At 42.0% G+C, this 25,138-nt stretch overlaps 5 protein-coding genes across 6 annotated transcripts; 3 read left to right on the top strand and 2 right to left on the bottom strand.

Annotated features, from left to right (window-relative positions):
• Window positions 1-288: 288 nt before the first annotated feature.
• On the bottom strand, window positions 289-2,402 carry Not11 (CCR4-NOT transcription complex subunit 11). The gene is made up of 9 exons (XM_065492140.1): window positions 2,251-2,402; window positions 2,100-2,191; window positions 1,807-1,955; window positions 1,636-1,749; window positions 1,414-1,574; window positions 1,228-1,360; window positions 964-1,173; window positions 771-910; window positions 289-710 (listed from the first exon to the last, which is right to left on the bottom strand). The coding sequence occupies exons 1-9, from the start codon at window positions 2,286-2,288 to the stop codon at window positions 362-364; spliced, it is 1,386 nt and encodes a 461-aa protein (XP_065348212.1). The 5' UTR covers window positions 2,289-2,402; the 3' UTR covers window positions 289-361.
• A 91-nt stretch (window positions 2,403-2,493) lies between these two features.
• On the top strand, window positions 2,494-5,171 carry csul (protein arginine N-methyltransferase 5). The gene is made up of 10 exons (XM_065492115.1): window positions 2,494-2,762; window positions 2,821-2,942; window positions 3,030-3,351; window positions 3,403-3,700; window positions 3,754-3,962; window positions 4,015-4,137; window positions 4,194-4,369; window positions 4,430-4,633; window positions 4,698-4,879; window positions 4,943-5,171. The coding sequence occupies exons 1-10, from the start codon at window positions 2,671-2,673 to the stop codon at window positions 5,093-5,095; spliced, it is 1,881 nt and encodes a 626-aa protein (XP_065348187.1). The 5' UTR covers window positions 2,494-2,670; the 3' UTR covers window positions 5,096-5,171.
• Window positions 5,172-6,242: 1,071 nt separating this feature from the next.
• LOC135944932 (myoblast growth factor receptor egl-15-like) lies at window positions 6,243-17,716 on the top strand. Of its 2 annotated transcripts, none has more exons than XM_065492179.1 (10): window positions 6,243-6,524; window positions 7,913-7,984; window positions 8,344-8,508; window positions 9,705-9,904; window positions 9,967-10,128; window positions 10,675-10,809; window positions 10,870-11,083; window positions 11,534-11,707; window positions 17,546-17,628; window positions 17,689-17,716. In XM_065492179.1, exons 1-8 carry the CDS (start codon window positions 6,455-6,457, stop codon window positions 11,650-11,652), a joined length of 1,137 nt encoding a protein of 378 aa, XP_065348251.1. In that variant the 5' UTR covers window positions 6,243-6,454; the 3' UTR covers window positions 11,653-11,707; window positions 17,546-17,628; window positions 17,689-17,716. The 2 variants fall into 2 exon arrangements, with proteins under 2 accessions (XP_065348251.1, XP_065348261.1); XM_065492189.1 differs by having other exon boundaries at window positions 6,244-6,524; window positions 8,347-8,508.
• On the top strand, window positions 17,228-18,130 carry HSPC300 (haematopoietic stem/progenitor cell protein 300). Its single transcript, XM_065492283.1, has 3 exons — window positions 17,228-17,484; window positions 17,546-17,628; window positions 17,689-18,130. Exons 1-3 carry the CDS (start codon window positions 17,364-17,366, stop codon window positions 17,713-17,715), a joined length of 231 nt encoding a protein of 76 aa, XP_065348355.1. The 5' UTR covers window positions 17,228-17,363; the 3' UTR covers window positions 17,716-18,130.
• On the bottom strand, window positions 18,109-25,013 carry Tnks (tankyrase). The gene is made up of 19 exons (XM_065492063.1): window positions 24,539-25,013; window positions 22,506-22,730; window positions 22,119-22,422; window positions 21,813-22,066; window positions 21,636-21,757; window positions 21,377-21,578; window positions 21,182-21,322; window positions 20,897-21,125; window positions 20,622-20,787; window positions 20,344-20,563; window positions 20,056-20,288; window positions 19,749-19,995; window positions 19,567-19,699; window positions 19,358-19,512; window positions 19,134-19,306; window positions 18,897-19,080; window positions 18,706-18,843; window positions 18,476-18,603; window positions 18,109-18,417 (listed from the first exon to the last, which is right to left on the bottom strand). The coding sequence occupies exons 1-19, from the start codon at window positions 24,768-24,770 to the stop codon at window positions 18,340-18,342; spliced, it is 3,564 nt and encodes a 1,187-aa protein (XP_065348135.1). The 5' UTR covers window positions 24,771-25,013; the 3' UTR covers window positions 18,109-18,339.
• Window positions 25,014-25,138: the final 125 nt, after the last annotated feature.

The following is a 25,138-nucleotide window of genomic DNA, read 5'->3' as shown; positions in this document are numbered from 1 at the left end:
TAAATTATATTGCAACTAAATGCTACCAAATTATTAGCCTACTTTAATTATGTAATTAATTTACTATATTAATTATTAACACAATCAATCAAAACTTAACATCCTGTTAATTGTTTTGTACTTGAATTTTTATTTAATTATATTTTAATTAAAATCTGAATTAACGAAAACAATTTTTTATAACGAACAATCTCTATTACTAAAAGTGTTAAATAAATATTTATCTAATTGATGTGGCACATGGGTTTCTAATTATTGGGTGTGAATAAAATGCAAAGAAGAGTTTCATTATATGAGCGAGTTTTATTTGTTTTAGTATTATCTTTCGCACAATTGTTTAAGCTCTGTGATAAACAAGTCACTATTTAGCAGAATTGCTAGGGGATCCAGATGCAGTTGTGCTGGTAGTGGTTGTGACAGGTGAGGAGCCTCCTTGGGTTGTTTCAACGCCCGAATCAAGCTGTTTAAGCAAACGGAAAAGGGCTGCAGCTTCTCTTATTCTCGAGAACTCGATGCAGAATGCTTGTACTTCAATGAACAACTCTTGCACGTTTATGATTTTGTTTCGAATCAATGACTGTAGGAAGACGCAAACAAGCCTGACAAGGCGGTTCTGCATGTACCGATCCCTGATCGTTTCACACGTTGAAATGCAGTTACTGATGTACAGGTGGACAAATTCTGTTGGAAGGTCTACTGTTGTTGTAAGCCTTAAATAATTTGGTCATTAGCACAATGAAAAAACAGTTTGTTGAATTTGCATTACATACCTATTCACTACTTCCATAGAGTGAAGTGACATTTCCATGTTTACCAAAGCGCTGAAATATTCTGTTATTTGGCTGCTCTGCATCAGTCTCAGCAAGACTTCAATTGCGATCAGTGGGTTATTTTCCACCAACTGTGGTAGCTGGAAGAACCGGTTCAATAGTACTTAATGGGCAGACTAGTTAGCCAACTTACTTTACTGGGAGTTAATCCTACGTGGTACACAAGGCTGGGATCTCGTTCCAATTCTGCAAGGAAAAGCTGTTGTTGTTGAAGGGTTAGGGCGCTTTTGAACGCCCTTGACATGAGTCGTCTGGCTTCAGCGTCACTGGAGGTTGTAATGCAGAGTGAGGAGTCATAAGCGACAGTGTGCTCCGTTGGTTGAGAAGGAAATAGCCAAACCAGCTGTACAATCATAAATAGTAAAAAACCCAGATAACTTAAATTTTCAAAATTTACCTCGGTGTCACACTGATGTAGTGGAGGGACCAGCCTGAAGAATTCTGGCTTGTAGCATTGCTCAACAGGCGGATTCAATCCGGTTAATAGCTGTTCTGCGACTTTCTTCGGAGAGTAGTTTTCTCCCGTTTTGCTGAAATATTACAAGTTAACTTCTCGATTTTTTGCTGTGATATTCTTTTATACTTTCCACTCTCCACACTCAAAGTAACTGGTATAGCAGATCTGCTAGAGTGGCTAAGTTGAGACTGTCGTTCCGCTAAAGCTAATTGCACTCCAGAAAGGTCACCCATGTGGTAGGTAGACTCATCGCTCGCAGAGACTTGCGCTGGAGTTTTTTTCAATAACTGTGAAGAAGAAATATTACTATTACTAACAATGATTTAGTGAAATTGATAAAAATCACACATCTTTATTGGGCCCACTGATAAGTTGCGCGACGAAAGCCTTTTCAACAGGCGTAAGTGTTGGTAGCTCGCCTGCTAATCCTGTATATGTGCCGGTCTCTGGAGAGGATGATTCCTAATTTTCAATATCATCTGTTAAAGATATTGAAGCTAAGCAGTTTTCAAGTTTTACCAGAAGATGGATGAAAACGCCTGCAAAGGGGTTCATTGAAATGGGCTCTCCTTTGTACAGAGAGTATAGAACCGATATGGCAGCAACTCTCTGGGAATTTCTAAGCAATAGGTCCGACTGCTGAAGAAGTAAAACCACCGCACAGCCAACTGCAAAATTAAATATTTTATTAAATAATAATGTGGTTTCCAATTTCGTTTCGTAACGGTCGTATTATGTAATGAAATTATTATCTAAAGATTTTATTTCATTAAATTCACATTAATGATAAATTGCCCAAATAATTTACATACCTTTGTAATAATCCTGTTTGTTGAAACATTGCAGCACTTGGTTGCCCACAGCTTCCATTTGTTGAGTCTCGCAATTTTGCTCGCTGAGAATTCTACCAAAAATATTATCATACATAAGTGAGAAAGTTCCATTATTTCATAGAAAACTCACCCGAGCAATGTCGACAGTTCTTTAACAGAAATAGTCATTTTAATTTGTTTAACATAGGCAATAGCAAGAAGTAGTAAATTTCTTGATTTTTTCTTCCTAACGACGGTTGTTTACATCAAGAGTCGGATCAAGTCAAATCCAGAATCCAGCGAATTTGGAATGGAAGACTACATAAATAGTCCCAAGTGCCGCTCACAGAGGGCAGTATTACACGCGTTAAATGCCGCGCGCGCACGTGTTTAGCTAGAAAATGTTTAGGTTTGTCGCCGGTTCGACTGATCTCATGTTTTGTTGATCCGTCACAACTACATACTCCGATTAGCATTACGCCTGTCTATCTGACATTTCAGGAAATACCGGTCTAAAGTGTGAATTATTTATTTTTCTGCCAAGTTAACATAAGAGGCATCGAGTGCGAAGATGTCAAGCCAAAGCAAACCGCTTTCTTGTGGCCTCGATTATGCGGCTGTACCAGACATTGACTTGTGTCTACGGATGTCTTCTCAGGCTGGGTTCGCTTTTGACATCGTTAAATCTATGGCAAAATCATTGTACCTTTCTGTAAATTAGGTATGATTTCATGTGTGTCCCTATTTACCATCCTCGCATGAAGAGAGAATTGCTTGTGTCAGACGTCCACAAGAGGAGGCCTACGAATCTGACTAGACCTGACTTTGTGCTCACATCAAATGGTATGTACATACATAATCCCATTTTTATGCATGATTAAGAGGCTAATATTTAATTATCTCTAACAAAACTGTCACAAACTATTCCAGATTGGAATCGATTGGTGGTTGGCAAATTTTCCCCGTGGATTGACGTTGACAGCCCTGACGCGCAAATCAAAGAGCACTCGGAGTTGGTGCTGCAGCAGGAGATGGACTACTTCTCGCACCTTGGCTTGCCTGTGATGATGTTCAGACTGAAAGGTGGCAACCACGTCAACCTGGCGCGACTCATCTACAATAAATTCACCTCGCTTCACTTCAACTGCTCTGCCTGGGTTGTGGTGCCTTTGGAGTCGCCTGTCACCACCGCTATTTCTTACTACAGATCAGATGTCACAGAGGAAGTCCCATCTGAAGACACCTGGGAGTGGTCAGAATTTTCTCCATATTTTTTGCACAGAGTTTACATAAACGGTTTTAGGTGGAATGTGTTTCGCTCAGTAGCCAACTACAACAAACATTTCAACTTGGCGTTGGAGCTTTCTGCAGATATTCCGTCTACTGCAAACATTGAGCGCTGGCTTGGAGAACCTGTGAAGTGCCTCATTGTGCCAACCAGCATATTCCTAACCAACAAAAAGGGCTACCCTGTTTTGTCTAAAGCCCACCAAGAGGTGGTTAAAGCCCTTGCAAAGCTTAACATTCAGATGGTGATCCAAGGAAACAAAAGGCACGAAGACATGAACTTCTACGTAACGTACCTGGACCATCTTTACAAAGTAAATTTATTCCTGATGTGTAATTTTTTAATTTAACAAACCTCCACTTGTAGAGCAGTGTGTCCGACGATCCTCTGCAGTCATTTGGCCAGGGCTATGAAGATTTCCTGCAATGCCCACTGCAGCCTCTGATGGATAACTTGGAATCTCAGACCTATGAAGTGTTTGAGAAGGACCCCGTCAAATACAACTTATACCAGAAAGCAATCTACCATGCTATGCTGGACATGGTGCCTACAGAACTTAAAACGCAGAAGACTTTGTATATTTAAAACGCGTTTGTATAGCCCACGTGCTAATAATAACGCTTACAGGACTGTTATGGTCGTTGGGGCTGGTCGTGGTCCACTGGTCAGAGCGTCTTTAAACGCTGCTAAGTTGTCAGACCGTAATGTTCACGTCTATGCGGTGGAAAAAAATCCAAATGCAGTAGTCACGTGAGTAACTTCCATTAATTTGTTGAATTGAGATTAATACGTTTTTTTTTATTCAGACTGCTCGCCCAGAAAGAGGATATGTGGGGAGACAAAGTGACAGTAATCTCCAGTGACATGCGGCAATGGAACCCTGAGGAGAAGGCAGACATTATTGTGTCTGAACTGCTGGGCTCATTTGGCGACAACGAACTTTCCCCTGAGTGTTTGGATGGAGTCCAGCACCTCCTGAAAGGTGGTCTTTTACATAAGTTTTGAATTGGTTGATGTTATAACTTGTTATCACAAATTTCAGAAACCGGAATCTCCATTCCTCAAAGCTACACCTCATACATCAGTCCCATGCAGTCATCAAAGTTGCACAATGACGTGAATGAGTGCACTGACAAGAACAAACATCCTCTTGCTCACTATGAGACTCCATATGTAGTGAATTTGCAAAACATTTACACACTGGCACCTACTCAGTCTCTCTTCACTTTTATTCATCCTAACCTTGGTATAATGTGTTTGAAAGATACGCAACATACAATTCTAATTTGATTCATTTCTTACTGACGCAGATGAAGTAATTGACAACAGAAGGAGCGAAAAGCTGAATTTTGAAATCAAGAAAAACTGCATTCTGCACGGATTTGCTGGATTTTTCAGCTGTGTCCTGTACAAAGATGTGATCATGAGCATTGCACCACACAACCACTCACCTGGAATGTTCAGCTGGTTCCCCATTTACTTCCCTATCAAGGTTTGTCATCACCATCATAGTTGAATCACCAAACAAAAATTTAATGCTTCTGTCTGCTATTAGGAGCCAGTCCATCTCCGCAGTGGTGACAAGCTATCAGTACACTTCTGGCGGTTGTGCAGTGATAAAAAAGTCTGGTATGAGTGGTGCATCTCTGGCCCTGTACCAGTGCCAGTTCACAATCCAGGAGGCAGGTCTTACTACATTGGACTTTAATTTGCTACCGTTAGCATTTCATCTCATGAAAGAAACTTCTGCAAATGTATTATTAAAAATGAATTCTCCTTAATTACCTGCTTTTTGTTTTTGTAATCAAGCCGTACAAAATCAATACTTCTCCTCATAAAACATTGATCAGCAATTGCTGTTTCTGGGTGCTTAATTATTTCATTACATTTAAACAGTCGTTAAAGTTCCGTGCCTATCGAGGCCAATTTGCTTAGTATGCTAAATTGATTTGACGTTAAGTAATATTAATTAAGAATAACTGCGCAGTTGCCATTTACACATTAAATGGCGAAACAGGGCAAATGTTTCCTCAGGCTTGGCTGTTCAAACAAAGTGCGGAGCGAGCGCGAGTCTAATGAATTGAATTTGCATTGGAATTTTTCATCGAATTGGGAGGCAGAATTAATGTGTTGCGGATTTTGCTAGTCTGCTCAAGGTAGGCACAAGCGGAAATGTAGCGAGCAAAATTCGCAGGAGGAAGAAAGAAGGTGATGTTTATTTACCATTAGTCTTTTCAAGTGGTCTGCCGTGCCCTGCGGCTAGCACATACAAGAGCGGGCGGGCAGCAGCTCAGTGGAGCGCGCAGCATCCCCTTCGCATACAAAAGCAATTACCCGGGCTGCTCTGTGATTGAATAACTAATTTGTCCAAAAATGCCTATCGTGCCACAGCGTAATCCCCATCCATCAATTTTATAGCCCAGGCCGACCAGCATTAAAGGGTGTGGGGCTATGCCTCTCAATAAAGTGTCAGCGAGCAACAAGGACCCGCGCGCTGCATCACAATGCGATTTCTATATAAATGTACGCGGGTGTATATATGTGCAGCATAATATCGGTTCTGAATAAATTGCCGCGGCGATATCATCGGGCATTCTCACCGGGTAGTAATGGCCGGAATCGCGCTGAATCCGTAGCGTCCGGCAAATCCTCTCTAATAAAATCTATAAAGATTAAACGCTCCTCCGGGGGACGAAATCGAACAAAAAACAGCAATAATTCCGGAGGCGGTTGGGCGCTCAGCCGATAGTATCGAGGGCGAAGAGCCTGCTTTTGGGAGAGGCAGGCAGGGGTGAGGGTGGATGGACGGGGCTGGTGGGGTGGGAGGGGTGGCGGGCCCGAGAGAGCGAGAGAGAGGCCTGCTCAATAGCAGCACAGGCAGGCAGGTCCAGCAGCAGCAGCAGGGAGCGAGGCGAGCGAGATCTGCCAGCCAGATCTGACGGTGTAATCTCCTTGTTCTCCATCAAGCCAACTGCTCACGCCCTAATATGTCATTGCGAGCCGAGCTCGCTCCGTCTTTTGCCCATTTCACGACGGACTGGCAGTTCTAGTCGAGTGCAGTGGAGTAATGAGCGTGAATCCGATGTCTTTTGTCGCGCTCCACCGCGAGTCCAGAGTCATGGAGGCGACGCGCCGAGGTGAGACATGGTGCCCACTTTCTTTTTTTGCCCCCCGCCGAGAGTGTGTGTTGTTTTGTGCGGAAATAACTCTGTTTGTATCGACATTTTTTGTCCCGTCGCGGCAATAACCAGTGACGATGCAGAGGGAAGGCTGCGTTTTTTTCGCTCCCCCTTTTGGATATAATTTCATTTCGCTCATCGCTGGCCGAGGCCTGCCCACCAGCAGTTTAATTGCAGCGGGTTAGCTGCCGCTGCTGGGATTTCTTGTTTGATGTTTATTAAATTAATAATTCACGCTCGACAAAGAGAGTTGGATGGAAAAGTTTAACTAACAAAGACTGCGCTGTGTGTAGCTTTTTGCTCAGCACCAACCAGAGGAGCAGTCAATTTATCTCGCTCCCTCTCTTTCTCTCGCGCGCCGCGATTATCTAGCTACTCTCATTCAGTTGTGTCCCGACGACTTTGCCTCAATTCATCATTCTTAAATTGCCTAACAGAAAATCAATAATTATAACAACTCGCGACTCTCTTTCTCGCTTCGCTCTTTCTCTCTCACTCCGACTCGCACACAATGCCACTGTTTTTCGCGATTCCGCGGCTTCGCTTTCGCCTCATGCTCTGAATAACTTTCAGCCAGCACCACAAACATTTCTCCGATAAATCAACTCGTGAGAAACGGACGCTTTTTGCGGAAAGAGAAGCCATTTGCGAATTGAAACGTTAAGATTTAACGAAATGCAAACACGAACAACAGCGGAAATACATTTTTAACAACCCTGAAACAATATTCGCTTTCCGTCTTCCTTTGTCAAAGAGGCTGCTTGATCAAATAGCACGGAGAGCGAACTAAATACAATTTATTCAAATATATACACTGCAGCAGAATCTTATTTGCCTATTCAGCATCCGTTATATATCACCTTTGCTAATCCTCTTTCGGTGTGCAAAATTCTTGGTGGAAAGGCTGAAAATTCCGCTTAATTTAACACGCTGCGTTACAGGATTACATGCCGCCCACTCAAAGAGCTCTTAATACCCAATTCGGGCCGCAGGAAAAGAGGAAATTGCAGGCCGGCGCCGTAAATAAGGCTGCAAATAAACCCTCAAGTATAGAGCTCGCCAGCGGTCGGCCACTCCGGCAGCCGCGTGATTCGCGGGCAACTTTTCTGTCTCTGCTTTGCTCTCGTAAATTTGCCACCGCTTGCTTTTCAACAGGGAAAATCCGCACAAAGAACTTAACGGCGAGAAAAGCTTATCGATTGCATCCGGCGCTCACTCTCTCGCCCGTCACTTCATATACAACACATACACACCCGCTCTCTCTCTGTCTCTCTCTCGCGACTGCACTACTTTCCCAAAGGAATTAACAACCGGGACTTAACTCTGCTCTCCATGTACATTTGCAGTTTTGCTAATACTGATGGTGATGGATGTTTTGGCAGCTCGCTTCAGCTCCGCCGTCATTAATCTTGATTCAGGTGAGAGCATGCACACTGTGTTCGCGCCAAGCGCCGCCGATTTTTTGATTTGATTGCTGCTTTTTCACTCAACTATCGCGTGTAAACAGCTTTTGATTTATTAGTCTCCGACGCTTTTTCCCGGCAGAAAAAGAGCAGCTGCTGCGACAGCAGGTTGCAAAAGTTTTTCTTTCTCTCGGCCAACGAGTTGTGTGATACTGCTCGTCGTTGTCGCTTTTTCCGCCAACGACTGCAGAAAAAACGCGTCTGCCCACCGCTATTTATACGCGGCGTGCGCGTGACAAATGGATATCGAGCGCCGGCCGTCAGCAATTGACAATTGACAAGACCGCGGCGTTAATTCGATTGTTAATTCCCAGTAGAGTCGACGACGTCGCAATCAGCGGAAATTATAGACGAGGAGGCCAAATTCCCGCCCGATATCTGGACGTCGATTCTGAACGGCAGCGGCGACCCAGACCTGCTGAACGTCGACTTCTCCTTTTTCGGCCTGCACACACTGGAAATCGACCAACAGATAAAAGGTGCGGCGCGAATGTGTCATTTGGGATGTAAAATATGACGCAACCGTCACGCTATGTCATTATTTTCCAAACCTAATGGAAAACATGCGCGCGGTTTTGACACGGTTTTATGTCTCTTCCTGTTTTTTCGTTGTGTGAGAAAGTGTTATTACTCTGGTGATATTCTGTGAAAATGACACTATAGGTTTACATGCATGATTAAGTAACGCTTTGGTTCCGCTTTTGCATGGTTACACTAAATTACAAATTTTAACTACACTCTGAATAATTGAGACTTGCGCGTATTTGGTTGATAGCTGAAAACAGAATATCACGAAATCATTCATTAGACTAAATTGGTTACGCGAAAGCCACGAAGGACAACCCGACTGACTAAATTCAAGCAAGCCTCTCTTTGTTTCACCTGGTTTTTTTATTCAACCCGTTCAAAGCATTCTACCCTCGGGCTACCTTTTTGTCAGAAAAGTGAAGTGTATGTCATGGTAACATTAATGCTGATTTCCTCATTTTTACAAAAGAGCTTTCCGTTTCTCACTTTTCTTTAGCTATATTGAGATAAAAATGCTTGAATTTTTTTATAAAAGTATATATACTGATTGTTATTTCAACAGACCACACAAAATAAGCTCATTTGTGAGTTCCACAAATGACATTTTTTCTGGAACGCGTACAACTTTTAATGCTGACTATAATAATACGCGAGTCAACGAGAAGGTAGTTTCCCTCTTGTTAATGAAATTACAGCACATTAAAAACCAGAGCAATTGCTTTTACTGCACTTGAGCACGAAATTTTCCTCAAGCGACACACGCATTCGACGAAATAAAATAGCGTCGCCCACACCGTGACGTAAAATTCAGCGCGTTTCACTCAGTCAGTGCTTTTGAAGCACATTTCTAAACTTTATCGTGCGGGGCACACAGCCCCGTTGACAAATTGATAAAGAGGCTAAAACTCTGCGTTCCGCTCGTCGTCGTCGTCGTCGTTGGCGGCGGCGGGCGGGCTTGACACACGGACGCGCCCCTTATAATGTAGAGGATGCTGTGCCGCCCAGCAGTTATAAAGCGCGCGTTGCATACCAATCCGGGGGCCCCTGTCGCGCGTGAGTGTGTGCGCGCAATCTGAAGAGGCAGATTTTTAATTAAAATGATAAATGGACCGACTCTTAATGTCTCTCTTTCTCTATTTTTATTCAGCCGACTCACGAGAAAATTACTTGTCGGCCACGGAGAAGTATCCGTGGCAGAATCCGTGGTTCAAGGACTACGGGAAATTCCGAAAAAATCGAAAGAACAACGATCCGCTGTTCGACCAGAACATGGTCACCAACGTGACCGCCCAGCTCGGAGGAACGGCCTTTTTACACTGCAGAGTCAAAAACCTCGGCGAGCGACCGGTGAAATATTATCCTCGGTCTCCCTTTGGCTTTTTCGCTCATGACAAACGATTTGGCCTCAGGTGTCGTGGGTGAGACGCAGAGACTGGCACATTCTTACCTCGGGCGTTTTCACTTACACAAACGATGAGCGCTTTCAAGTGGCGCACACCGAGGGTGCAGACGACTGGACTTTGCAGATCAAATATGTTCAGAAAAGGGACAACGGCACTTACGAATGCCAGGTAAACTTTTTCTAATTACACTGTTTCATTCATTTTATCATTGTTAATTAATATAATTACTCTTCCATATTAAAGCAGTAAAAAATGTACCTTTTAGAAGCACGCGTTAATAAGACTTTTCTCTTGTTTCTTTCTTAGAACCAGGTGGGGCATTGGGAAAAGTTATTTGGGCTAATTATTTTATTACAACTCAAGTGCTCTCTTTTAAAACGTGCTTCTTTGCAATGGAAATTCTGCTTTGCTTGTTGATGGAGGAAACAAAAGATAAATTTTACGTTCAATAAGCTAGCGCTTATCAAAAGCGTAATACAAAGAAAAGTGAAGAATTCTCAGAGGGAGGAAAAATAAATATGTCTCCAATCTTCCCTGTCACTTGAAAGCACTTGCGCGCTTATATTCATACACACAAAAGAATAAACGCGCGTATTTTGCTGTCAACTGAAGCACCATCATTTTGACAATTGTGTAAAAAATGTTTGCTGTGACAGCGAGCTTTATTTATTTGTATTGTGATTAATTTACTCTGTGTGTACGTGACACGTTCAGGTAGCGACGGGCAGTGGCACAATGTCGCACTACTTCAACTTGCACATAGTGGTCCCAGAAGCGTTTATCTTGGGCAGCGGCGAATACCACATCGGCGAAGGCAGCACCATCAGCCTTGTGTGCATAATTGAAAATGTAAACTTTTTAACGCGTACGCTCCCACTCGACATTCGCTAAATTTGATTAACTTGCCAGAGTCCGGCTCCGCCGCAGTACGTATTTTGGTACCACAACGAGCGGATGATCAATTACGACACGTCGAGAGGCGGCGTAACCGTGAGCACCGAGCCGGGTCCGAAAACCCACAGCCGGTTAATTATCAACAACGCCAAACTCACGGACTCGGGCAACTACAGCTGCAGAGCCTCCAACACGGACCCTGACTTCATCCAAGTGTTCGTTTCAAAAGGTAAATAAGTGCATGCCTATGTTTCGTGCGATCTGATAATGTTATCCGAAGCCGCCCAAGGGAGGGAAACTTTATTTTGAACCCACTCCGCTCAAAAGTTATCATTTTGCGGGGATCCAAGTCTTACAATGTAGAGATATCTTGCAAACGAAATACAACGACAAGATAGCAAATCGGTATAATTTTATATGAGCATTTCAAGACAGTGTGCTGATAAATAAAAATCACGCTCCCCCTAATGCAGTTCCCTTTAGGGTGTCCGAGGGAAGTAGTTTTGGTTGAACGACCTACTGTAACAGGAATGAGGGAATTTTTTTAATTTTATCATATACACTGTCACAATTTAGTGTTTAGTGGCGTCTTTGGACACCACTGGTGGATTGCAGAACACAAAAGGCGTTCTGAGTTATAGCCATAAGAGTGTTTACGACGTTTATTACTCGTCTGCAGGCGATAAACCAGCGGCAATACAGCGGCAGCAGAGAAATAGCGGGTCGGAGAGAATGTTCACGCTGGTGACGACTTCGCTTTGGTGCTGGTTGCTCACGCTCCATTTTTACGCCAGGTGAACCACCGCTGTGACGGATCAGACACGCGAGGACCAGACAGCAAAGAACCGCCAAGGTGATTAAGCCCTTGATATTAATTTTCGTGTCCCGTTTTGTTCAGAATCAAAATTCGAAATATACTTAAAAGAGTGTGGAAGAGATTAGTACATACAAAAGTGCGTGCCATCGAACAACTCAACAGTTTGTGTGATAATAGAAGAGGTGACGAGACTGGAATCCACAATCAAAAGTGTGCTCCCCTAACTTTGGCTCAATTTAGGTTTATGATGATAAATATGCATGTAAGATATACATATAGTAGCGTAGAAGTGACGAGAATGAAATTTCAATGCAGTCGCGAGGGACTAGGAGAAGTACTGCTGTATTATTATGCTTAACATGCGGATAAAAAATATATGATAACTCCTACAAATATGAAGCGATATGTTACGCTCGTTATACTATTCTTTATGGCAGGAACTCCATAAAGGGATTATGTCCTCTTTCATGCGAATATAATAACAGTCGTTCATCTCAATCACGACACAATCTCGTATATATGTATATGTTGTTGAAAAACGTGACTTCACCCATGCACTAGGAAGAAATACGAGTGCGACCCTGGCGGACGCGCGTGTTTTAAGATAAAATATTCCACTCTGTGTATTTCAATCCGAAAGCTATAAAACAATCTATAATATACACTACTCTTCTGACGCCTTACGGACTTGTTACACACTTGAGTATAAAAGCTACACTAATGAATGCCAACAAATTGAAACAACCCCTGGAAACCATCGACGATTTTTATAAACATAATATGCCCAAAAATGCTCTTACAAACGTGACGCTATGTAAAGAATACAAATAAAATGTTTATGTATTTGAGCAGGTCATTTATTTCATAAATAACACTGGGTGACGTCATTTTCCAACAGGTGCATTTGAAACTAAATCAAATGAAATAATAAAAAACAGATCAAAATTTGCTTTGGCAAACGTCAACAGTAAAAGTTGCTTAAGTATGATATTAACAAGTAGATTAATGCGGCTTTCCACAAAATATAAGCCGGTAATTGTTAATCTTCATGCTGATTATCATCAGATCTTGAACATTTCTTTGATCAGGAAGCGATTCCAGGAGCAGGGATTAGGGCCAAGCAAGGGGAAAAGTAAACAGTAATTAAATCGTATCTTTCACTCTTCCTCGCTGCTCGAGGAGCTGGAAGAGCTGCTGCCATGGAAACCTTTCACCATTTTGCTGGCAGCGTAAGCACCGACCCCGAGACCGGCAATGGGCAGCCCGTATTTCATCGCTTTCGACTTCTTGTGCTTTTTCTGGGGAAAGAAATCCATTTATTAAAACCGATTTAATTTATCTCGAAATTATCTTGCTACGCGAGGGTGAGTGCATTCAAAAGATCATCAGCGTCGAGCGCGATTGTGTTTTGTGACGTTTTTATAAATTATCCTCGCTAGAAACACCCTGCAGTGCGTGTGTTTAGAGATTGCCGCGGTGACGCTAACGAGCCGAGATACTCTCGTAGAAAAAGTTTGCTCTTCTTTAGCCACCCCATCTGACATTCTTAGCGTTTTTTATTTCATCAGAGTGCGAGATATATATCACGGATCCAATTAAGTTTTCGTACCCCTGCCATAGCTCCTCCAAGGGCGGTAGCTCCAGCTCCCAGACCCAGAGCTGTTCCAACTTTGCCCAACATGCCACCGCCAGCGTGCGGCACGCCGGGAATGTGCTTGGCTTTCTGAAAAATGGAAAGCAGATCGGCTGAATATATTAAAACTTTTAAAAATAAAGAGCGCGCACTTATTAATACCGCACCATATATTATGCAAAAGTGGAAAATTGATATAAATTGCTATTTAAATATGTCGCTGCAGGAGGCGACGATCCAGACAGAATTTAAATAATTAATTACGTATGTAAATTTACCTTGCCTAGAACGCTCCCAAGCACGGCTGCGCCCGCACCAGCCCCTAAAATGCCTCCAACTTTGCCCAACAAACTCCCATCTTTAGAATGACCTGATGGCTGAAATTTGAAATTACAACGAAATTGGCGTAATTGATGAGTTGGCAAATAGTGCAAGGTTAAGTTTTGCTGATCAAACCGCTACGCTCACATTAAATGCAAATTTGTTTGTTATAAGTTAATGACATTCAAGGAAGGTGGGAATAATGATTAGTTTTAATCATGTGCAAATGAGTCAGTTCGCAAGAACTACATAGCATAAAATTTGAATTCTACTGGAGTTAAAGTTGCAAAAATATTTTAAAATTCAACAAATAGTTCAACTCAAGGTAATTTTAAATCAGGAAGGGTGGTTAAGGTGAAATTAAATACAAAAATTATATAATATATCGCAAGTTATTGCGGTGGAAAGTTTCGGCAATATTTTAATTGCAAAAAATCACATCAAAAAATTAACTGAAGAGGATTTTGAACCTCGGGACGTTTAAAACGGTTGACTGCACTCGTTACTAAGTTTAAATTTAAAAAAGGATGAGTGACAAATTCTGTGAGAACCCGCCACACGCGTTCCCTGCGATACAAATTCAGAAGCCCAAGAATGCATTCATAATTTTAAGCAGTTTAAAGAATAATTATGCTTCCGATTACAGTAGTTACTGGACAGAAAATCAATTTCGTACCTCAATATAGCCTGCGGACTGCAGCACAAAAAATAAACTTTGTTAGCATTAGTTAACTTTTCGATTTGATCTCCAATTTAAATTACTCGCACTTTAGACGTTTAGTTTAGAAATCATGTTTGGAGAGCAATGTAGAAATAGCCAAGATCACCACTTGTGCATCATCAATTTTCAAGACATTTTATTTGGCAAGTTTAGTGTGTTAACAATAAAGATAACTCGAATTAAAAGTAAAGACTTTAGTAGTCAGTCTCTTTCCATTAACTTATCTGCATGCAGTTTAGTTACTGCTGATAAAAGCAACAAAAGCTGCACAAGCCCATTCTCAGGACTTACTGCTCCTCTGTTCTTATCAGAAAACGATCCAAAAATTGCTTCACCAGCCTTTCCCAGCAAAGCACCAAGATCGTTACTATCGTTATTGTCGCGATAATCCTTGTGTTCAATGATACCACATTATCAATTGCGAAAAATTTGCATCTCATCGGTAGTGCTTATACTTACAGTGTATCCAGGTGGAGGCGGAGGACCGTAGCCAGGCTGCCCGTAACCTGGCTGTCCATAGCCAGGCTGCCCGTAACCTGGCTGCCCATAGCCAGGTTGCGGATAGCCTTGCTGACCGTATCCAGGTTGCCCATACCCCTGCTGGCCTCCGTAGCCTGGTCCAGGAGGAGGCGGAGGTCCATAGCTGCATGTTAAGGACCAAGTTCGGTCATGCATGGATGAGAATCTGTAGGAATTACCCTGGTTGACCCGCGTAAGGTGTTCCATAGCCTGGACGCGGCCCAGCTGCATAGCCAGCCAGGGGCGGCGGAGGCGGCACGTAACCACCTCCTCCAAAATGAGGAACAGGAGTGGGACCCGTTGGATACGGAATGCCTAAATTTTACAAATTTGATTTTTTACTTTCAGTTTTCAAATAAGTGCTCAAATAAGTCAGCATCAAGGAACAAATTTACAAGATTTTCCAAAAAGTCAATTATTAGGTGAAGGCCAATTGAAAAACAACTTTCGATACTATAGTGGTGGACGCTAATTTGCACAAATTTAAAACCTCTGCTCAGCACATCCCGTGGGCTATGAGCTCACCGGGTCCCAATAACACCAACAAGTGTATAACATGGGGCCTGATTTGCCGCAGAAGAGCTTGGGCCCAATGTGGCCATTTTTTCACCTCCCCGCACCGAGGTTTTTTATTGAAACGCCAGACGTTTGTCCCTAAAGCCACTGGAAAAGTGTAAAAACCAGCAAGTGGCGAGTCGGCACTGTTGCGCCTCCCAGCCCGGTGAGTTATTTGAGCATTTCGAGTCACTAAACTAACCACCTTTTGGTTAACTTTTATTTCATTCAATTTGAAACTCCAAAACTTGAATAATAGTACAATACCTGTAGCACCAGGAGCAGAAACTGGTGGTGCAAAACCACCTGGCGCGCCTCCAAATCCACCTTCCCACGAAATTCTGCTAATGGTTATGTCTCCTTCTACTACAACGTGGGTAGCTTTTTGGTACGGCATTCGGTGGATGAATTCCGCAAAATGTTGGCCATTTATTGCTATCTACAGTATTAAATAAATCAACACCACTACTTATCCTGCACTTGAACTAATGGATATGTTTACCTTAAAACACTCACTGTCACACATGATAATAATGTCAAAAGGCTGTCCCCTGACGAAAGGAAGGGATGGCGTTTTTTCTTCTGGACCCCACATTCCTGACTGGTAGGAAGCACGGGAAACTGCATTTTCAGGAAAAATCGCGCTGATATGCAATACAATGTCATCCCTGGGATTTAAATTTGGCCCAGCCTGAATGTTGATCGCAAACCTATAAAAATATTGAATTAGTTTTTATGTCTTGCTGATAATCTTGACTTAGCTAAGAAAGCGTCTTAAAGATTTGCAATTTATCATCAAGAAGAGTGCAAACAAAAGAGCAGACGCGCCAAAACTGTCACTGTCAAGTCAGTTAAATAAAAAATAAAACCTTGTAGCTGTTGCAGGGGATGAGCCATGCAATTTCATCATTTTACCCGGGGTTAACCCACCACCCTCAATCGGGCAAACGTGCGGAATTGTATACTGAAACAAAATGATTTTTAATATTAGAATTCAAAACAAATCAGAAATATACACGTACATATTCCATGCTGAAATTAAAATAGTAGTCTTGGATAGTCTTCTTGTTTTTTTCGCAGAACCCAACTTGTCCTGTAGGATTATCTGAAAGGAAATTTACATATTAGATATTATATATCAATTATATTATTCATCATGAATGACGCGATACACAGTTATAATAATGATGAAATATACATTAATGCGACGCGATAATGTTTTATAAGGAAGAAAGCGTCAATGTTTTCAATTGAATACACACAGAATTAAGCTCAAGAGATCATTCAAAAAATATTACAGGAAAAATGCTAATTATTGAGGAAACAGGAAATACATTTTAGTGACTGATACATAAATTGGAAATTAAATTAATTAAATCACCCACACACGGGCTTGTTTTAAACGCGAACACGGAAGACTTACAATTTTATTGAAATAATTTCTGCTTCTTCCACTCAATGCGAAAATCAGCAAGTTTGTACTCTCGAGAGTTAGGATGGGACACTATATCTAAACAAATCGCAAAACCTCAGCTTGGTGCAATGTCAATTAAAGAGAGCTGCTAGAAAGTTTTGTTTCATGGCCAATTGGCCAAAACACGCAGTACTCAGCGCACTAAAGGTAGACTAAAAAGTACGATGGGTGGGTCGTAGGAACAGGAGTTTCCGCTAACAGATGATTCAACGGTACTTAGTTGTTTATGTCACAGCCTGGTAGCAAAAGGTGTCGCTGTCTCTGGCGCTCTTGCAGCTGGGATGAGCCTGGCTGCGGAGTGGGAGTTTGAGTTCGAGACTTGCGCACTTACGATTAAGTTGAAGTTCATTATTGAAAGTCCGCCCCAAGTTTGTTTACTACCGAATCCCAAATCCATCAAATTGCCGACTCTTGACAGCCGATTTCGCCTGATTTCTGCACGTTCAACGAACGCAAACACCGTATAGCCATGGCCCATGTTCAAAGAGAAGCAATTCAAAAGCAAATTCAGCAGGATTGGGCTAACCGAGAGTACATCGAAGTTATCACACAAAGCATCAAGAAAATTTCTGACTTCCTCAACTCGTTTGGTAGATTACAATATTGAAAGTTTTGGAGTGACAGAAATTTACCATGTCGACCCATTTTCAGACATGTCGTGCAGATCGAGACTAGCAACGTTGAACGAGAAGTTAACAATTCTGGAGAGGAAAATTGACTATTTGGAAGCCAGGGTTTGTTGTAAAAATCAATCAAAAGTTTTTTTATTAAGCTCATTTTACCGGCTTTTGTAGGTCACAAAGGGAGATGCATTGACGTAATTGAGTTGAATAATTCATCACACTTAGTACGTTAAGTTATTGGACTCTCGATATCATCGTTCATGAAGCATGCTGATGCTAATGTATAATACTGGAAGCCTGGACTACAGGAAAACTCTTATAATTTAAAAACCTATTTTAAACTTGAAAATAAGCGGTTTTACGCCACACAAGCATTTACTCATGAGCTAAATCTTTATGACAAGAAAAGAGCAAATTCTAGGATATCATAAACTCAAATTCACCAAGAAAGTTTATTATTCCTTTGTATCATCATCTTGTGTCCATTATGTTAATATTAACTTTAATATCTTTGTAAAATAAATAATTCCTAAATATTCCTACGACTGTTATTTAATATGTTCTAAGAAAATGAAATAAAACTTGTGACAGTATGAATAAGATAACTACTTAATGTGCTTCATGTTTATTTATATTCTCATCTGACACTAGACTTATTAATGCTTACAAAATGTAGTAATATGGAAATTCACGGTGAGATATCTAAAAACTTGCAACAAAAGAAAATCACAGAGATAAAATAGCTCAAGCCACCTAGTGTTACCAAGAGAGGAGACAGTTCGTGATTGACAGAAACGATTGAGTGGTCGTTTAGAGGAATTATCACCGTAGATCAACATCATTTGTGTCTTCAGGCTCAGGTTTTACTATCTGGTAGGTAATCAAGTATTCTGGGTACGCCTGCAGACAGAGAAAGGTTGGAAACAGGACAAATGACACCAAAGGAATGGTCACAAACCTGCTCTCCTCGGTAAACAACGTATTCTGGGAAATTGAGACCACCAGCGCTTGGTCGACCCATGACCGAGTGGTGGCCTGGTGGTGCATGCGCCATTTTCATTGCAGAAAACTGCAAGAAACTCTTGCCTGCGGAGAGAATTTTAAAAATGAAGCATTAATCGATCCCCTTTTTTGTTAGTAGTTAATCATATTGCTTCAATTTAACCCATGGTAACTGTTAGCATTTACCTAAGGTCACTCTGCATAGCAAAAGGTGTCTGTGGCAAGAATAACACGATCTGTCTTTATGCTGTGGGCATCCGGTGCCTCCACCAATGCCATACACGTACTGATTACTTTTAGACGAGTTTTCGGCGAAGTATATTCCTAAAGATAATGCGTTAAAAACACACTTATGCAGAATGTTTGGTTGGTCTTACCGGCTCCAAACATTCCTCCAATGTAGGCGTGTCTTTCATCAAAGCCTTTTTGCACTATAGCGTTTATGAAAGGAGATCCGTGGAACAGCATTCGCTCGTTGGACTGGCTGCCATTTTCTTCGGCCACTTCTTTCCGCCGGTGTGAATATCTTTCCCATAACTTTCTGTTCTGCACTTTTTGGATCTGACGAAAAAAATTAGTTTGGTGCTACAAATTTCGAAAGGGAAAATGCATACATGTATGATGTTATATCGCAGAAACACTCCACCAGAGTGGCCGTTGTCCCGATGCTCTCTAATAGTCGACTGCATTTCTTCCTCTACAGCCAAATACTCTCGGTCTTCAGAAACCAGGTCGACCAAAAATGTGCCCAGTGAGAGAGATGGTGTTGGTCCCCAGGCGGTGGAGGCTGCAAAGGGAGCATTGCAATTAGTTGGAAATAGGATGCACAAGCGCTTACTGGAGTAGTGCTTCTCAATGCCTTTAATTAGTTTGTGCCGGTGGCCGTAAGCAGACACGCCAACTTGCTTGAGATCTTCATGACCCATTTCAGCCAAAATATCAAGGGATATTTGCTCCCTTTCAAACAGCTCCATCAGGTGGTCCAGTGCCAGACTAAATATTCAAAATGCACATTGAACCGCACAGCAACTAGCTAAACAAAAGTACCTTTCCAAAAAGGCTTTCACAGAAGCCAACTTCTCACTACCAGCAGCTTGATCCGCTTCTGATTTGGAGTCATCACAGCATCCATCGCCAGGCAAAAAGCCAGGTGAATCACAACGCGAGGCAACAGGGATGCCTGGAATAATATTTTAAGAGCAAGAAGCATTGATAATGTGACCACCAACCTAGGGTTAGACAAGCTCCTGATGGTAGGATGACTGTCTCGCTCAACTGAGGCGGAGGGGGTAAGGGAAGCGACAACGAAGTGGTTGCAGCCTGAGGCGAGGTAGACAATGATGTTTGTCCACCTGAGCTCATATTGCTGGAGACCATGGCGTCCTGCAACAAACATCTCACGTCCTCAGCAGTGGCAAGCTGAAGCGGAGTTTGGCCTTCCTGGTTCTTCAGGAACGGATCAGCGCCATGTGCCAACTGGATCAAAGAGAAATTTAGTTAGTTTTTGGGATAAAAATAAAGCTATATCAAGCAAACCAGTAAAGCACAAAGTTGTGTTCTTCCCTTCTGCGCTGCCTCGTGCAGAGGAGTGAATCCCCACTTGTCAGTCGCGTTCACAACTGTGTTATATTTGATGAGAAGTGCAGCAATGTCGAGGTGGCCGTAAGAGGAGGCGTTGTGAAGAGGGATCAGTCCTCCCTTGTCTTGAGCATTTACGTCTGCGCCCTGCTCGAGCAGATACTCGGCAACCTCCATGTTGTTGTATCCAGCTGAGAGCCAGTCAATTTATTTTTCTACGTTTCACTAAAGTAAATTATGACCAACCTGCTAGATGCAGCGGAGTCGAGTTGCGGCCCTGTGCATCTCTGCAGTTGATGTTTTCTGAAGTGAGTAACCTCTGTACCCGTGCGAGATTTCCTTTCTTGGCAGCGTCCAGTAGCGCTGCATTTCCCCTGAGCAAGTCAGCCACCTCGACGTCCGAATCACGGACCAAATCTAGAGGCGTCGCTCCATCTCGATTTTTCTTTGTCACATCAGCCCCGTGCTATTTTAACAAAAAATGTGTAGTCACAAATATTTATCTTCAATAATTAATTTAGTACCTTCAGTAGCAATTTCACGATTTCAAACTTGCCCTTGGCAGCGGCTTCATGCAGTGGAGTGAACTTCCATAAATCCGCGACATTTACACTAGCGCCGTGCTTTACGAGAAGTTCAGTGACTTCAAAATGACCATAGCTACACGCGTTATGCAGTGGTACCAGCCCTCTGTGAATCAATTTGTTATTTAAACTCTCTTGAGAGTGTACAATTTTATTCTTGTATTACATTGCGTGGAAAAGTGAGAAAATATTGCACTGTGCTTTAAAGCACTCACCCTTTGTCTTTCGCGTGTACATCTGCTCCATGAGTCAAGAGGTAGTCAACTACAGAAATTCTGTTGTAACCAGCCGCAAAGTGCAAAGGGGTTGAGTGTCTTCCATCCACATCTCTGCAGTTGACGATGTGCGGAAAGCTAGAAAGTAATCGCTTCACTTGTTCTTGATCGCCAGCCTTGGCAGCCTCAAGCAGTTGACCTTCGACATCCAAACTTCCTGCTGGTGGATCTAGATGCAAGAGCGTATTTTGTAGCTCGCTTTTTGATATTCTGCCAACAACTCACCTTGGAGTATTTTCAAAACATTTTCGGTGGCAAGCTGTGCTGCTGTGTAACCTTGGAGGGAAGCTATCGTGGTGTCAACACTGTAGGATAACAAAATTCGGCAAGCTTGCACGTTGTCGTCTCTTGCGCACCTGTGCAGTGCTGTTCAATCAGATTTAAATATGCGTCGCTTTACAAAATAATAAGATTACTCACCTGTTTCCCCATTGGCATCAAGGACGTTGACTTTAGCTCCGTGTCGAAGGAGAGCTTCAACGACGTCCAAGTGAGAACAATCTGATGCTATATGCAGAGGGGCAAGAGATTCCTTGTTCTTTTCATTCAACATCGCACCCTTCCTAACCAAAGAGTCGATAATTTGGCGCCTCTTTGGGTAAGGTGCTGCAGCTGCACAATGCTGTATCAAAATTTAATTAGTTGCAAGGTTAGCTGATTTATATCAGCGCATATTTACCAGGGGAGTATCACCATTAAAGGGGTGCTTAAAATCGACTACTTCCTGAGATAAAAATTTCTTCACTTTGACAGGATCTGCTTGTCGACAAGCCTCCAATAAACAGTGGCCTTTGTATTCATCTGCACAATTTTGTGTTATTAGATTCGGTGGCAACAAAAGTTAAAGGAATCTTACAAGTCAGTCTTTCCTGCAGCTCTCTGTTTGGAGCTACATCGATTGCAGATTTGGAATGGCAGTTGAGAAGTGTAGGATCAGCGCCTTCACTCAGAAGTAGGGAACATACTTCCACCCTGGCCTTTGAGGCAGCCTCATGTAAAGGAGTAAACTGCCAGAGGTCCATTGCGTTCACGTTTGCTCCGTGCTTGATCAAAAGTTCTGTCACTTCAAAGTGACCGTAGCTGCAAGCATTGTGTAACGGGACCAATCCCCTGCGTAATAAAATTTAGCATTTCTTTGTGATTGAAATTTTGTTTTGTTTACCCTTTATCCTTGGCATGCACGTCTGCCCCGTGCTGCAAAAGCAACTGCACAACCCTGGCTCTGTTGTATCCCGCAGCAAGGTGCAATGGCGTCGACCGCCTTCCGTCACTTGCGTGACAATTCACGTTCAACGGATTTAACAAAACATTTAGTTTATCTTCGCCTCCCGCCCTGGCCGCCTCCAGCAGTTCTTCTTTGCGGTATTCGCCAGTTAAAACAGCTCTGGTTGAACCTTCTGCCAGATCTAGAGCAGTTTTCGCCTCAGAGTTGCGAATGCTAGGATCAGCGCCATGCTGAAGAAGAGCTGGAATATTTTATACAATTAGTTAGAGAGGCGAAGACAAATAAAGCTAATATAATAATTTATTTACAGAGAGTTCTAATTACCAATGCAAACGTCAACTTTTCCTTTGATGGCAGCTTCGTGTAAAGGGGTGTAGTTCCAATTGTCCCTGGTGTTGGGACAGGCTCCTGCGTGCAGTAAGAGTCTCACCACGTCTGCATGGCCAAATGAGCAGGCATTGTGCAGAGGGTGAAGGCCACCGTCGTCTCTGGCCTGAATGGATGCTCCAGCGGCAAGCAAAAATTCGACAACCTCTCTTCTCCCGTAACCTGAAATTGATGATTAATATTGAATTTTACTGTTGAACGTTCCTTTGAAATAAATTATAAGTAAAGTTCTTGCGATTATCCTTCAAAAATTTAAGCATTGATAATTAGCTTGTAACAAGAAGTTGTCATTAAGTTATCAAGGGTCATATATTTTTTATGTAATGTCACTCCTTTGGCACTCTAATGAAAGTAGCAATTTATAATTTTTTCCTGTTGGATTATGCTGAAAAAAATATTTTCTAAAAAAAATTAAATTTCTATACAAATTGAACCTAATTTTTACAATCTCAACAAAAACTTACTTATCTAACTTAAATTAAGTTGCACTGTTTTTAATTTCTCTTTCATGGCCATATTTTATATTTATTCAGATAATATCAACACACTGAAGAAAAAGAGCGATTATTTGCAGTATTCAAATTTAAATTTAAATTACTTTATTCAATTATGGAAGAATTTGTAGTGATATTATTGTTATATTCTGCCATTACAGATTACAGTAAAAAAACAGTCATGCTCTATCGTTTGAAAAGGGCAAGAAAAAAATTATCAAATGACTAGAGTTATCGATTTAATGAAAATTGCTAATATATCACGACATATCGCTTTACGTTTTTCTCATTTTTACTCTGACAAGTCTTTTAAATGAAATTGCTTGTTCTTCTATTGTGGTAACTCACAAATCTGTAACATGCGCGCCTAACAAAATCTCTCATAGCGCCTAGCGGTATAGTAGTAGAACGATCAAACTATCCGAAGTGAAAGTTTATTCAGTGATTAGCTGCTATGATAACCAGTGATTTTCGTTTTGATAGCGCTATACCACGCCTTTAACAATAAAAATTGCTTGGGCATGAAGTAAAAGAAAGAGTGATGTAGAGCACAATTATTTGTAATAAAGGAAAACTGATTCGTAACACTCGCATTCTTCGTTAGATCATTTAGCCCGCGGCAATAATGAAAAGGAAAATACGATTGTCAAATTGTGCGGTTGGACTCGTTGGACTGTTCCAAATATGAAAGTTAAATCAAGGAAGAATGAATTAATGAATATCATAACCGCTTTAAAACGAATTAAGCTTTCGCGAGTTGATTAAATAGCCCCTATACACCGTGGCCTTTCAAGTGATATTGAAGCCAAGTGAGCTGCCTGGATCTGGCTGGAATTATGACCTTCAAAGGTGCAAACCTTAGACCTTTTCAAGCATGAAATCACTCTTCCGCGTAGGTACATTCGTTCTACTCTCCAATCCTTTTCAAGCGTATAAAAATAACATTAGGCGCTATAGAATTCCGTAAAAAATTGTTTTAATTTTCACTATTACCCTATTTGTGATTTAAAATTATAGTGTGTTCAAATAATTATGGATGGAACTATTCGCACCTTTATTAGATGCAAATATGGGCTGGTGGCCACGGTAGACACAGCAAAATTTCGATTTCTTAAAAATCGAGGAATAAAATGTTGCAGAATTGTATCTTTTTAGACCTTTATTATACACCTAATTAAGGTGCGAATTTAGGGTCTGCAGAGTTCTTTCCGTGCTTTTTATCCTATTCGTGCAAAATTTACGTGCAAAATCCTGTTATTAAAAATGTTTTGTCATTCCGTCCAGAATTAATTTACCACAAAGTAGAGCCATTCAGTTTTTCTTGCTTGTGTGTAATGAATATTTCTTTGTCTAAAAATGATTATTTTGAAATTTTAAAAATATTGATCGCTAAAATATTTTTAAAATAAACTAGTGATTCAGCTTTTAACTATAACGCAACTTAAACAGACGAGGGAAAACGTAAACAAGTCTCACCCGCAGCAAAGTGCAGAGGAGTCGACTTCCTGCCAGCATTGTCCCTGGCGTTGACCGTGTGCGGGGTCACCAACCTCTTGACCCGCACCAAGTCACCTGACCTGCACGCATCGAAAAGCTCGCGGTTTGGGTCTGTGGAGTTACTGCTGCTCAAAACTGACGACTCGGCCCCTATGGAACAGCGGCCCAAACCAGACCCCGACCGAGGTGGACGAGGTCCAAGGCCTGCCATCTTAGGAGCTCGCGATTTGGCAGGTCATACGACTGCGACGAAAGCCGAGCCCGCCAGTCGAGAATGAATCCTAAATTCCTCTCGAAGGCTCGGAATCCTCTAACCGAAGCTTTGTCCTGCGTCTGCAATTCTCTGACGACCGAGGGGCGAGAAGGAAAAGTGTCCGTGTTTGGGAGAAATCCTCTTGTTTTGCTTCTCGCTCGGCTGCGGCCCCCAGACTTTGACGACTTTTATCTGGGGTGTACGGAACGGAGGCCTGCTAAAGGTACGAGTGCTTTACTTGCTTTGTGTTACTAATCGCCACAAGATGACTCCGCACTCTAGTGTGGCGGGAATAGACCCAAGAGCTATTTTAATTTAAAGGGTCG

This window comes from Cloeon dipterum, chromosome 1, assembly GCF_949628265.1.
Source record: "Cloeon dipterum chromosome 1, ieCloDipt1.1, whole genome shotgun sequence".
NCBI lineage: Eukaryota > Metazoa > Arthropoda > Insecta > Ephemeroptera > Baetidae > Cloeon > Cloeon dipterum.
The sequence above is the reverse complement of the archived record's forward strand: the minus strand, read 5'-3'. Positions and strand labels throughout refer to the sequence as shown.

Bases quoted from the DNA above. Each gene is read 5' to 3' on its own strand.
- HSPC300 (XM_065492283.1), top strand. From the start codon at position 17,364: ATGGCCCATGTTCAAAGAGAAGCAATTCAAAAGCAAATTCAGCAGGAT. The intron at 17,485-17,545 runs GTAGATTACAAT...ACCCATTTTCAG, and splicing joins TGACTTCCTCAACTCGTTTG to ACATGTCGTGCAGATCGAGA. The intron at 17,629-17,688 runs GTTTGTTGTAAA...CGGCTTTTGTAG, and splicing joins TTGACTATTTGGAAGCCAGG to GTCACAAAGGGAGATGCATT.
- Not11 (XM_065492140.1), bottom strand. From the start codon at position 2,288: ATGACTATTTCTGTTAAAGAACTGTCGACATTGCTCGG. The intron at 2,192-2,250 runs GTGAGTTTTCTA...TATTTTTGGTAG, and splicing joins GAACTGTCGACATTGCTCGG to AATTCTCAGCGAGCAAAATT. The intron at 911-963 runs GTAAGTTGGCTA...CGGTTCTTCCAG, and splicing joins TAGGATTAACTCCCAGTAAA to CTACCACAGTTGGTGGAAAA.
- Tnks (XM_065492063.1), bottom strand. From the start codon at position 24,770: ATGGCAGGCCTTGGACCTCGTCCACCTCGGTCGGGGTCTGGTTTGGGC. The intron at 20,289-20,343 runs GTTGGTCATAAT...ACTGGCTCTCAG, and splicing joins GACTCCGCTGCATCTAGCAG to CTGGATACAACAACATGGAG. The intron at 18,844-18,896 runs GTAAGACCAACC...CATTATCTTTAG, and splicing joins TGGAGGAATGTTTGGAGCCG to GAATATACTTCGCCGAAAAC.
- csul (XM_065492115.1), top strand. From the start codon at position 2,671: ATGTCAAGCCAAAGCAAACCGCTTTCTTGTGGCCTCGATTATGCGGCT. The intron at 3,352-3,402 runs GTCAGAATTTTC...AAACGGTTTTAG, and splicing joins TCTGAAGACACCTGGGAGTG to GTGGAATGTGTTTCGCTCAG. The intron at 4,634-4,697 runs GTATAATGTGTT...TTACTGACGCAG, and splicing joins TTTTATTCATCCTAACCTTG to ATGAAGTAATTGACAACAGA.
- LOC135944932 (XM_065492179.1), top strand. From the start codon at position 6,455: ATGAGCGTGAATCCGATGTCTTTTGTCGCGCTCCACCGCGAGTCCAGA. The intron at 7,985-8,343 runs GTGAGAGCATGC...GTTAATTCCCAG, and splicing joins CGTCATTAATCTTGATTCAG to TAGAGTCGACGACGTCGCAA. The intron at 10,810-10,869 runs GTAAACTTTTTA...TTAACTTGCCAG, and splicing joins TTGTGTGCATAATTGAAAAT to AGTCCGGCTCCGCCGCAGTA.